General features: G+C 33.5%; 1 protein-coding gene across 1 annotated transcript in view; it reads left to right on the top strand.

Moving 5' to 3' along the window:
• The window catches only part of LOC124956497, a 113300-nt gene that overhangs the window by 94000 nt on the left and 5047 nt on the right, over window positions 1-14253 (top strand). The window contains exon 3 of the mRNA XM_047512385.1: window positions 11545-11760. Coding sequence (XP_047368341.1) covers window positions 11545-11760 — 216 coding nt within the window. The remainder of the gene's footprint in view (window positions 1-11544; window positions 11761-14253) is intronic.

Genomic DNA, 14253 nt, shown 5'->3' with positions numbered 1-14253 from the left:
TCTACATTCTTAAATAAATAATTGCTATCACAAGATCAACGTCATAATTAATATATACATATATTAAAAAAAAAAAAAAAAAAAATAATAATAATAATAATAATAATAATAATAATACCAATAATAAATATTTTGAACAATCAATGAAAAATATGACCCAGGGAAATAAAAGTCTGAAAAATGATCTCTTAAACGTACATAATATATCAATATAATATCTATATTTAAAGTAAACGATATAACTATAATATTACACGATCTATTTAAAGGTCTATCTATACGTAGAAAGAGGCAAGTTAAATCCGTCCACATTGACTTACATTGAATAGCAGTCTATATCGTTAAGTATTCGAAGGAAGTCACGGTGAAGATGGTCGTACGACGGCCTAATCTTCTCGATCGTCTTCGAGTCGCGCGCAAGAAAAGCGAGACTTCGAAGAAGGTAAGAACTCAGAAGATAGAAGGATTAGGGGTAAGGGGACGAAGAGGGAGAGGGAGGGAGGGAGAAGTAAGGAAAGAATCCGCGAATGGAGAAATCTCCCTTTATCCGCGATTTACTTCGGATAGACGTATAGCGTTCCCCCTGTTCCATCGTACTCGTATAGCCACTCCGATTAAGTGGACAAGAGAGGACGGTGAAGTCCACGGTCGGTTTCATACAACAGAAAGAAAGAGTGAAAGAGAGACAGAAAGAGAGAGAGAGAGAAATAGTGCACGTATGTACATACATATATATATGTACATACATACATACATACGCTGAAAGCCAATTAAAGAACCGAAGAAGAGGTCCCGCCTTGCGAAGGACCCACGTATGTATCTTTACTAGTACCTACAAACATACATACATACATATATATATATATATATATATATATATATATATATATATATATACATACCTATGAATACGAATAAATCATGTGCTCGCGAGCGTAAGCGCATATCTCTCCTTAGTCCCAACGTACGGTAGGATACGTATATAGGGTGTCAAATTGAAAAATATATTGCTGGTTAATATCCTTAAATATCATTTTCAAAACTGTAAGACATATCTCATGTCACATTTGATTTCTATATTCCTACATGCATTACGAGGAGGATTCATTATTATATTTTATTTTTATAGTACATATATATATATATATATATATATATATATATATATATGTCTGATCGAACAATCCGTATCTTAGAGGAGTTAAAAAATTTTTGTCAAGAAAAAATTGAAATGTTTAAATGATACTCGGTGTAAAAATAATTTTTATTCATAATAAATTTATTTAGTGTTAAAATCGATTGTATTAAGAAAAGAAAAAAAAAAAGAAAAAAGAAAAGAAAGATAATAGAAATAAAAATAAAAATAAAATAAAAAAAAAAGAAACAAAAAAAAGACAGAAAAGAAAAGGATAGAAAGTAATGATGAAGAAAATCATTAAATCCAAATCGAATTCATGGCTCTTTATATTAATTTGACACCCTGTACACTGTAATACTTATGTACATCTACCTATGTATACATATACATACGTATACAGTATACTTATACGTACTCACTCGTATCGCTATCTCGATAATAGAATGATCTATCTGCAACGAGGGGCAACAATAAGCGAGCAAGATATTATTCCGATGCCGGAGCACTGCCGTATCTCGGACACGCGAGTACTTGATCTGGAAGCAAGGAGTACCTTAACTCAACAAATAACAATACGGTATTGCCCTCACGTAGGATCGAGGGCCTAGGATCAGCGCCATTATGCGCCAACAGTTCCTTTAGCTCTCTTTCTCTTTCTCTCTCTTTCTCTCTCTTTCTCTCTCTCTCTCTCTCTTCTTTTCTTTTCTCTTCTTTTCTCTTCTCTTCACTTCTCTTTTCTTTACTGGCCCATCGGTGTGTACGTATGCACATAAACGCATCTATCTAAGCTCGTTTCATTCCAGGAAATAAACATAGAAAAGAAAATGCATCTATGTACTAACTTCGTATATTCGCCAGTGAAAAGTATCCAGACAATGCATGATAATTATGATTAAATATTTTTCTCTTTTTATGATTCTTATTTTATTCGAAATTATTATTAAGTCTCTATAATATCACAAATATATATATATATATATATATATATATATATATGAATACATACATATATCTGTATTTCTAAAGTTTCATTTCATATTATCGTGACAATCACAATCAAATTAATCGTCGATTCATCCACGAGATATATGTTATACTATATTCCATAGATTAGATTACAATTATATCAATACCAATAATACTGCAATAATATAGATATAATTCTTTTACATGGACATGAATAAAAAAATTCTATTATATAAGATCAATCATAAATGTATTCGATGGACTTTTATAAAGAGCAATTGAAAATTAAATGACGCGAAATTTATTTTTTATTATTTTTTATTGCTTTTGTCTTCTTTTTTCTTGTTTTTTTTTTTTCGTTTTTGTTTTTGTTTTTTTTTTTTGTTGATTTGTATTTCTCTTCAGAAACTTTTCAACGAACACGCGACGAACGACATTCCAATAATGTACACGCGATCTTTTGTCAGTCTCTTTCTAACTCTCTCTTTCTCTCTCTCTCTCTCTCTCTCTCTCTTTCTCTCTCTCTTTTTCTTTCTTACTCTCTTATCCTCGCACGATTGATATCCAGTATGTTTTCAATAGTTAATGCAGCACGAATGAAGTCCCGTTCAATTACTCGCAACACGATACCACGGCTATTTATTGTGGTCTGCCGAAGCTCGCCAAGCTCCCTTGGCTCGTGTGCTCTTTGCCGTGCTCCTTTCCTTTCGACGACGACCGACTTACGACGATCCTCAGCCTTTCTTCTCGCCATTGCCGATCGGCGTTAATTCTCCGAGTTCTCGCTCGAGAATACCTCATGTGTTACGAGTGTAGAGACGCACGTGTGCACGTGTAAGTATTTACCTATCCGATGGAATTTAAAAAAGATTTCTTTTACGGCATACGTGAGATCCTAATTCAATCGACAATGGAATCTCATTCATTTCTATGCTCGATACGTTCGGTTACAATTTCTTTTTTTTTTTTTTTTTTACTTGTTTAGTTGTCGTTTTTTTTTATCTTGTATTAAATGTAACCTACATTAAATGTAACTAAAACTATTTATATATGTATATTAGGTGTATATATATATTTCTTTTTTCTTTTTTCAAAAGTTTCATTTTAGAATTATAAATGATTTTAGAATTTTTAATAATTTTAAAAGGTAATATATATATAATATATGCACATATGACAATTCTAAAATAATATTTTATAAATATTTAATATGATGTGTTGATAGATATATAAAAAAAAATATTATTTCATATCTATATACTTTTTTAAAGTAAAAATTTAAAAAGAAAAAGAAAAAGAAAGGAAAAAAAATTTCTTCTTCAAATCCTTTTATTATCAAATTAAAGATAAAAGAGAAATTATTAAAAGTATATATCAAGACTTTATACTCTTTTCAATTTTATTTCATATCTATATATTTTTTATGTCACATCTAGTACAAGAAGTATTTAAAAAAAAAAAAAAAAAAAAAAAGGAAAGAAAGGAAAAAAAATTTCTTCTTCAAATCCTTTTATTATAAAATTGATGATAAAAGAGAGATTATTCAAAGTATATACCAAGACTTCATACTCTTCTCAATTTTGCCGAGGCTCAAAGCATAGACTGTTGAGGGTAATGGACGATCATCGTTCCATGGATAGCTTTCACACGATAAACAATCGATATCGACATCCTGTCGTTAACTCGATATTATCGAGACATGTGTGAAAAAAAAAAAAGAGAGAAAGATAGAGAGCGTTATCGAGATAAATACCAGTCAATGGATCATATTAATGGATCTTATTAAATCTTCTTAAACCTCTTCTCATACTTACAATACTAATGATTTATTTACAATATTAATAATTTTATTGAAACGATTAGATATCAATGTAATTAAACTATTTCATTAATTCTTTAAATCATGATTTCTTAATAAACTCTGCATTTATTCTGACTTTAATATAATATCATTATTATCATCATAATTAAACTTTAAGATGGATAGATAAAATGTATGAAAAAATAAAAACTCTAATAGATACATGAGTGTGGTTCTTAAATGTTCTTAAAGTTCTTAAACGATGATTATACAAATCATTTAATCTTGACTTTTTCATGACTTTTTAGATTAATTATTATTATCATATTTTTGTTTTTTTCTTTTTTTTTTCAAATCATAAAATTACAAGCCAAACTAGAAATATTAAGAGTCTCAAGGAAGAATAATTAATTTTTATATTCAACTTTCCGTCGCAAATCTTTGGTGTCAATGTTGATAAAAACAAAGTTACTTTATGTAATGAAAAATTTTCTATACAAAAAAAAAGATATTCAATGTCTTGAAATATCCGTCAAAAATATCTCTTCCCGTTAAGGATGATTATATGAAAGAGAATAAGAGAAAAGGAAAAAGAAAAAGGAACGTGAATGAATAAGCGTTCTTGTCATTCGGTAAACAAACGATTTCGTTCCGCGTGATCGCTGAGGTGTCTTGTGGCTGTTGACGGTGAACATCTATCGCAAAGACGAACTACGACTCACGCTACTCTGTGTCCTCGCACCAGCCATTGTAACGATCTTGTCTACAGGATGTAGTACTCCATATAACATAATAGAACATATTAAAAATTCAAAGAATAATTTCTAAAGAGCGAATCTCTTTAATGTGATACGAAATTTTGTTCTTTTTTCTTTTTTCTTTTTCTATTTTTTTTTTTTTTTTTTTTTTTTTTTTTTTTTTTTTTTTTAACGAAAAAGATTACCCATATTCTTACGTTTCGATGTTGTAGAAAAAAAAAAAAAAAAAAAACAGAAAGGAAAAAATTCTCCAAACGAAAAATATTGCATGACCTTGAATATATAACTTTGAACGTTAATCCTTAACGAGAGAAAACATAAAAAGCCAACTAAATGCATTACAATTGTGACTTTTGTTATTACTTACGAACGAGATACTCACCAAATACGAGTCTCATTAGTATCGTACCGATTAATCTCTCTCTCTTTCTCTCTCTCTCTCTCTCTCTCTCTCTCTCTCTCTCTCTCTCTCTCTCTTTCTTTTTACTTTCGTGTCGGACCACAATTCTGCTGTCCAATTTCGCAATAACGACGCTACCCTCCTTGACTCGTAAATAAGTAAGAGAGAAGGATAACATTGGCTAATGAAGCGATCCATGTTGATTGTCTTTAGTACCTAATTTATTTGATACGTATCTCGCGACGTCTATCTTTATCGGGCAAACAACGATTTAAGACGAAAAGGAAAAATTATTATTACGATATAAACAAATAGAAACGTTCCATTTGTTAGATAATAGTGTTGACAAAGAATAGAAAAGAAGGACACGATTGGAAGAGAGATTGAGAGAGAGAGAAAGAGAGAGAGAGAGAGAGAGAGAGAGAGAGAGAGAGAGCAATTTGATCGTGTTTGAAGAAGAAAATTAGATAAACTAACCCTATAGAATCAGGAAAAGCTATTACGATGTAAATAAATAAAAATGTTTTATTCATCAGATAAAAGTGTTGAAAAAGAATAGAAAAAAACAATACGATAATAAATTTAACTTGAAAGAGAAAGAGAGAAAGAGAGAGAGAGAGAGAGAGAATAACTTCGTCGTGTTCGAACAAAAGAATTAGATGAAACTAGATGAATAGAATCTTTGAAATGGATCATCAAACGTTTTCAATATTTCCTTGGAGCAACTCTCTTGTCTAGACGAGTGCTTACTTACACCCACTTATCTATGAGAAATATAAACAAGTATAGTTAGGTACCGTCGTCGCATCGCTATTTCTAACTTCCTACAGGCTCTCATAGATCATAGTCCGAAGAAGGAACAGGAATAGTAGATTGTCCGGTATATTCTCTCTTAGCCGTAGGACGAAGGTATCAATGAAAGCAGAACCAACTGCGACTACCCGGAACGATCATGGTCGATAACTCCTTGGCTAGGAGTCCTAAACAATGGCGGATATTGGTATCACTCGTGGAACGCTTAGATACCTTCCTTCTCTCTCTCTCTCTCTCTCTCTCTCTCTCTCTCTCTCTTTCTCTTTCTTTTTCCCTTTAGCAATCTTCCTTTCTCGCTTTCTATGCTTAGTTGCCGACAAGGCGGTCGCCGATTGCAATTTGCCGATAGGATTCTACCTGCCGCGTTGAACGTTCTACTCTCTTTCTTTCTCTTGCGTATCCTCTATACGTCTCTCTCTCTCTCTCTCTCTCTCTTTCCTAAGTAAAGTTAAAATCTCTAAGATAGGATAGGATTGGCCGGTTTGTAGTACTTGGTACGAGGAGATACATCTTTCCCTCGGTAACTACCCATAGAGCATCTTCTAAGCGGCGGTTCTTCGTTCGTAGTAGACCGACTGGTCAATATGTATCGCACCGAGAGGGCTCATGGTATGCCGTAGTGCTATAGTATACGGCGGCGTATGTGCCAGAGCAACGCAATCCTGCCACAGGAGAAACGAGATACCAGGGAGATACAGTCCTCTCGCAACTAACTGCAGCTCTATTACCTATTCGCTTCGTGCCCGCGAGTCTAATACCCTTCTACGTGAGGATATACTTAACCCCGGATTAGGATGCCACTTGTCACTGTGATAGAGAATAAGAAAGAATCTTAGATTTTACGTGATTCATCGAGAATATCTTACATCCGAATATTTTTCTTATTGATGACATATAACGACGATTAGATTCTAAACAACATTCAATATGTTTTCATTCTTACACCGAACTAAATATATTTTCTACATGATTAGGTATATCCCATTGCTCGTAATTATTTTTACTTATATATCAGAAGGCATAAGCTCTTTATAAAAATGTTAGAAATTGATTTTACTTAAATCCCTTTTTACAACTTCATCGTCAAGATCCATATATTTTCATTGGTATCGTCGATTATTAATTCGAATTAAAATATGTTTAGATCGATGAAACAAAAAGATCCAAAAAAAAAAAAAAAAAAAAAAAAGAAAATTCGAAACAATAATATACTCTATAATAAAGATTATAATATTAAAATATATTCAATTTTATTGAAACTTAAACATTGATATACAATCGCAAAATGAAGATGAACATTTTTTGAACAAATCGATATAAGTATATAAGAACGTAATCGACTACCGATTAGGAGAAGCATCATCGAGGTCGATCGTTGATGGACGTTCGTGGGAGCCCGTCGGAATAATTAATATTCACCGAGGCGTTGGCGCGTTCTCCGCTCAGCCGAGCGAGCAACCGGGGCGGTCTTTGAGGCTTCGATCTCGTACTTGGAAAGTCCGTCGACTTTGGATGCTGTATACCACAGCATCCGATCTTGAACATCCGATAGTCACGGCCGTCCGTTCTCCACTTCGGTGTCATTTCATCAATTACGAGCGTGGATGGAGATACGAGAATACACTAGAAAGAGAGAAAGAGAGAGAGAGAGGGATAGAACGATAGTGATGGTGTTTCGTGCACGAGTGTTGGAGCGTATATAAGAAGGAATCGGAGTGCCAAGCCATCCGTGGGCGTTCCAAGCGATTCGCTCGAATAGTCGCGAAACGATTCGCGAGAGCTTCTCTCGGACCTTTCCCATGAAGAAGCGTCCATTGACAGCCGGAGAAGTGTATCACAGAGGATCCTAAGTGTAGTTATTCCAAAGAAAATAAAAGTGCTTTAGCCTCCTCCTCCTCCTCCTCCTCCTCCTTCTCCTCTTCCTCCTCCTTCTTCTTCTTCTTCTTCTTCTTCTTCTTCTTATTCTTTTCCGTCCTCATCCTCCTTCTCTTCTTCCTCCTTCTCCTCTTCTCTTCCTTCAGTGGACCCCGATTATTAATGGCCGCGGTGGTGGTCGTCCGTCCGTGCAACACGGGCGCAAAAGTGTGCATCCGGTTTTCTACCAAGACCCTTTCTCACTCTGTCTCTCTCCCTCTCTCTCTCTCTCTCTTTCTTTCTTTCTTTCTCTCTTTTCCTTTTCAACCTCCTAGAAACCTCCCGACGTGCCGGTTGCCACTGGTGCAGGACGAGAGCGGGCGACCTTGCGCCGCTAAGAACCGAAAAGCAAGCCAGCACGCGCGAACATGCGTCCTTTCCTTTCCTTACCTTACCTTACCTTACCTTACCTTACCTTACCTTACCTTACCTTACCTTACCTTACCTTATCTTACCTTACCTTACTTTACCTTACCTTACGTTACCTTGTCTTGTCTTATCTTGTCTTATCTTGTCTTGTCTTGTCCTGTCTTGTCTATCTTCGTCATAACAAACTTTCACAATCGTCATACAACGATTTTTTAATTTTTTTTCCTTTCATTTACTTAAAAACATTTGATCCCTAAGTTTTCTTTTTCTTTTTTCTTTTCTTTTTTTCTTTTCCTTTTTTTTTTTTTCCTTTTCTTTTCTTTTCTTTATCAACTTTCTCCCCGTGCAATCTCTTATCTACTTATAGATTAACGATTTCGAATCAATTAAAAATGTTATTATCATTAAGTATACACTTTAAAACAACTTTTGTACTAACATCAAAGTCTACATGGCATCTCTTAGAGATTCATATCTTTATAGTAATCTATATATAAAACATAACACGATGATAAAAAGTGTATAATGAAAATGTTTATTTTCTATATAACGTATAATTATCGACTATCTCGTGTGGGTTTTCTTATTTTTTTTTTTTTTCCTTTTTTTTCCTTTTCTTTTCTTTTCTTATATCGAACGATCACAGTTTTTGTTTTCCTTTTATTTTTTTTCTTTTTCTTTCTTCTTTTTTTCCCCTTCAAGCGGATACTAACACATTCCGTTTGGCAGTTACGCAGTTACGCGCGCGCATACGCTAACGAAGGATCGGCCAGAACGACCTTCTCTCGATGCCCATTACGCCTCGTTCGTTTATTTTGCGGCTTTGCGCGTTACAGATCTTACTGTAATGCCCCTTTGTACAGCGCCGTGATTCCCCCTTATTATATACTTCTTATGCCATCGGCACTGTACGCGCGTTCTCTTCCACTCCCTTTTTTTATCTTCTTTTTTTCTCTCGTTCGCCAACTCGAGAAAGATAACTCTCGAATCGCTACGATCGTCACTTTTATTTCTCTAGATCGTTTCTGTCGCTATAATGCAAATAACGTGAACTTATATAGTTAAACCAACTACGTAGAACGTCACGCAACTTTAATCACGAACTTTTTTATCGCGTGAAAGAAAAGTTTTGAAAAGATTTTAAATATCAATAAATCATTTTTAGATATTTTTCAAGCTAATTTTTTGTCCTCAAATTGTAAAATTATAAGAATGAAAAATTTCAAAAGAGAATAATTGATTTTCAATATCGTTTAGGAACTTTTGACTCATCGAAAAACTTTCGTCCGATCCTGTTTTTCTTTTTTTCTTTTTTATGTTTTAAATTCTTTTTAATTTTCTCGCCAAAAAAATTAAGTTTCGATAAATGTTACCTCATACGCGACATTTTACATATCTTTTAAACATAAGTTACGTTCATAATATTACAATACTATAGTTGTCACGTCGTATAAATTTTTTTCTAATCGCCAACAAAATAGAAACTTTAATTAAACGTATCTAAACTTATACATTTAAAAATATCATCATAACTTTATTAACTCTCAACGATGTAATTGCAATAAATATGTAACATTTATGTACTCACATAAACGACATAAAATATATGTAGAAAAAGAAAAGCTGGATGAGTGTACGTGATATAAAAAAGAAATTATTATTCGTAAAACGTGTACGTATCAAAAAAAAAAAGAAAGAAAGAAAAAGAAAAATAAAAGAAAAAGACAGAGGAAAAAAGGAAGAAACAAAAAAAAATTCGTCATCGTTGAGGAAACAAAATCAATACCTTAGAACAAATAGCGAGCGACTGTAAGTCGAAGGGACCGTGTAAAGGTAAGATATCAGGGAAGGAAAGGGTAAGGGCGGAGGACTCTGATGCGCGTGCTGCAGAAGACAGATGGTGGGGGAAAAGAACGGGCTACGAGGAGAGTAAACGACCTATCCCAATCTCGAAGGCCCACGCCGAGTCCCGAACGGTCTCTCGGTGGGTAAGTTGGAGGAGAGAAGGAAAGCGAAAGGGAAAAGAAGGAAGGAAGTAAAGAATGATGGACGGAATGGATAGATGAATAAGAGGAAAAGAGAAAGGAAAGAGAAAGGTCGGAGAAGAGTAAAATCGTGGAGCGTGAACACACGCTGCCTGTATATAAAGAGTTAGCAGTGCTTTGCGTGGGTCACGATGCCCTTAAGGTACACACGCGAGCGCGCATAAACACACACACACACACATACACACACATACACGTACACGTACACACACGTGCGCAAGCGTGCGCGTCTACATAAATATAAAACACACGTCACGCATATACATACTTCGTGTATGATACGAAGCCACACGTCACGAGCTACACATATACATATATAAATATATACGCGTCACATCGGCACTCATATAAATATATATCTATACACCGACATATGTGAAATATATACAAACACGTACACACAGAGACACATACAAAGACAGATCGTAAGTTTTCCCTTTTTCTTCTCGTTCGTCGTTGTCGTCGGTCCTGGCATGTACTCGTTATGGAAACCACCAAGGGATATTGTTGCTCGTATATATGGAGAGTACGAGGGAAGCGAACAGAGCTTGTACTATGCAGATGATTCCGCGATACGGGCTATTCATTGTGAGTCATTTAACAGTTTATGCATCGAGTACTACGTGCTCGCTCGAATCTGTGCGATGTGTTATTATATTGCTTATCGAAAGCCTATCCACCTCTTCCCCCCTCCGTATCCCATATCTCCTTCCCACATCTTTCTCCTCCCTCCTTCTACCTTAATAACGCACGTGCCACTCTTTCATCGTCTCGAGCTTTTCGAATCGTAGGTAGCCACTTTGTATCAACGACTGATAATAAATCGATGGTAATAACGTCGAGGATTTATTTTACAGAAAAAAAAAAAAAGAAAGAAAGAAAGAAAAATTCTAGCTCGTTATATCTAAATCGTTATATATTAGACATACACTCAAATTATAGAAGGGTTTAATTTATTATTATACTCTGATTAATGATCCCCGAGGAAATCCTAAATCTAGATATATACTTCATATTAATAGCTCTAGAATCGATTGGTAAATGGGGAAAACGTTCTAACTATTTTGCATATATCGTAGCGTTAAATAATCCATCATGGTAGTTTCGATTAAACGTTATCGTACGATAATATAGGCAGATTTATAATATTCTACAAGTTATCAAATCGAATCTTCATTTTATTTCTAATGAACTAGTAAAATTTATTAGGTGTCATTCGGTAACATGTTAAAGAAATACTTAATAAATATCGTGTACGTTCTTGTTAATATACTTTTCTTTTTTTTTTAATGTAATTTATACATGTATATATGTATATTAATTATTTAATGTCATTGCAGGAGGACTATAGTCAACGAAGACGACTATCCACACCAAGCGGAAGTCCAAGTCCGTCGAGGCCAACGAGGCTCTCTAGATCTACCGGTACCCTTACCAGAGACGAGGATTCCTTCTGCGAATCGAGTAACACGCTCACGAGAGAAAATCAAGGACAAGAGGCTGAAAGAAAGGGATGGTTTAAATCTCTATCACGGAAAAATAAATCCAATACCAAGGTACACGATCGAACGTACATATCTAAACTATATATTAACGTTATTATGTAAAATCGTACGATTGAATAATAAAAGAAATTAGAAAAATTAGAATTACGATTAAATTGAAATTAGAACGTTATTCGATATGCGCTTGATGCAAAAAATGATCGCGAAAAAATATTATATAATTACGTTCTTGCACAAGACAATGCTTAAAAGATTTTTATTCTCTGAAGAATAAAGGAAAAAAAAAAAGAAAAAAAAGAAAACAATATCTCCTAATTATTTCAAAGGATGTAAACAACCAAATGTAAGGAATTATCAGTGAAAAGAAAGAAAAAAAAATTAATGAACTCTAACAATTAATAATCTTTTATCTTTTTCTCTCTCTCTCTCTCTCTCTCTCTCTCTCTCTTTCTTTCTCTCTCGACACATTACGAATAAACGATGTTTCCAACTTGTTCTTTTTTTCTTTTTTTCAAAAAGCTATTCCACACGTCATAATATAAGGATCGCTGATTTGTATTATAATAGTGAGTTAGAAACATTAGAATTAGGCAATGCCGTAGGTAATGGTGGCACCTGTTTAAGGGAATCGTCGCGAACGAGTCTTCGTTGAATATTTCCGGACATGACGTCAACTCTTCGCGCGACGAGGCGGCTCTTCAAGGTTCGACAAACAAGTCTGTTGCGAGTCCTTATCCGAATCCGGCATAGTCTGTTCGTGAGTGGGCGATCCTACCGTTTACGAGATATAATAGAAAAAATAAAAAAAGAGCAAGTTTGTACACTGGTTGGATACATCAAAACTTAAACTCAAAAATGTCTTATTAATTCTAAACAAAAAAAAAGAAAGAATAAAAAGGAAAGAAATAAAAAATTCCTTTGAAAAATTACAATTTCGCGATCTTCGTTATCGATTATTTGTTTCTTATTTTTTCTATTCGGCATTTATATACAATTTCATGTATTTTCATTACTTTCATATTGATCTACGAAACTCGTGCAATTTATTTTATTTAAAATATCTACGCTCTTTCGAGTGTATTTACAAAAAAAAAAAAAAAATATTAAAAAGAAACGTTCAATATGTCTATATCTTAAATTTGATATGTCGGTGTTACTTTCATATTGATCCTTCAAGCCTTTTAAATTTATTTAAATTATTTTTTTTATTCTCATACATTTTTTTTTTTTTTTTTAACAAATATCGACGTTCACTTTCGAATATATATATATATATATATATATATATATATATATATATATTTTTTTTCTATTATCCTAAATATATCTATATTTAAATTGGACTCATTCCCGTTACTTTTATACGTCGATCTTAAATTTATATAAATTTATCCTTCTTAATTATTTCTCTGAATTAATGCCGACATTAACGTCCAGTAGATATAGATATTTATTTTACAAAACTTTACAATACGATCTTTATACTTAAATCTTGTTATTAACAATAGTAAGGTAACAACACGTTTTGGTATAAGGAGAACAGCAAGGAGAATGTTTCCATATCCGATCCTTCCCTTGTTAGCTACAGGCCCCGTATGAAGCAGAGGCCATTAGACCAATACAACCTCCAATTACCGGTTTGATTAAATGCTTATCTAACTCCGCGCTCTGTGGTTTAATTTAATCGCGAGATTAAGTGCCGATCGAAGGGCTGCTTAGCTCTCTCTCTCTCTCTCTCTCTCTCTCTCTCTTTCTCTCTCTCTCTCTCTCTCTCTTTCTCTCTCTCATTCTTTCGAGCCTCCCAAGAGGGAGAGAACGGGCACACCGATATTTCGATCTTTCCTTCCTTCCTTTCTTCCTTTCTTTGGAACACGATCGTAGCTTGAGGTTAGCCCTAAAGCTATCTTGGATAGTTGCATAGAGATGATTGCGTGCACGTGAATCTCTGCTATGCAGGATGATCTATTGAACGATGAACGGATCGAACGCTTTCACCAAGAGCCTAGATAGATGGCAAATTTTTTTTTTTTTTTTTAACTACAGAAATTCAAAAAACTGTGGAGTTAAAACTATTAAAAAAAAAAAAAGAAGAAAAAAAATGAAAAGAAATGAAAAATTTCTTCCTTTCCTTCAATTTTCTTTTGACTTCTTTCTTTTTCTTTTTCTTTTTCCTTTTTTTCTTTTTTTTTTTTGTTTTTTTTTTATTTTATTTTTTAATAATATCGAGGTGAAAATGAGGCTACGTAAATCAGATTATTTTCTCATTGATTTAAGAGTATAGTATCAAGATTATAAAAGAAATGATTTTCTTACTTTGCCTTTTAATTTTTCTTTTTATTTTATAATAATCGAGAAAATGAAGCCATAAAAAATCTGATTTTCTCGTCAATTATCTTCTTCGAGACTATAAAAGAAGGATCTTACTTGCAAGAAGACATTTTTTTGCTTGTTCTTTTCTTCATTTTTCTCCTTCTTATATTTTCTGTTAATTTTAATTTTTATTTTATAATGATAAACATAAATCAAATTTTCTCGTTGATTCAA

Source organism: Vespa velutina, chromosome 1 (genome assembly GCF_912470025.1).
Source record: "Vespa velutina chromosome 1, iVesVel2.1, whole genome shotgun sequence".
Taxonomy (NCBI): Eukaryota; Metazoa; Arthropoda; class Insecta; order Hymenoptera; family Vespidae; genus Vespa; species Vespa velutina.
This window is presented reverse-complemented; position numbering and strand designations above follow the sequence as displayed.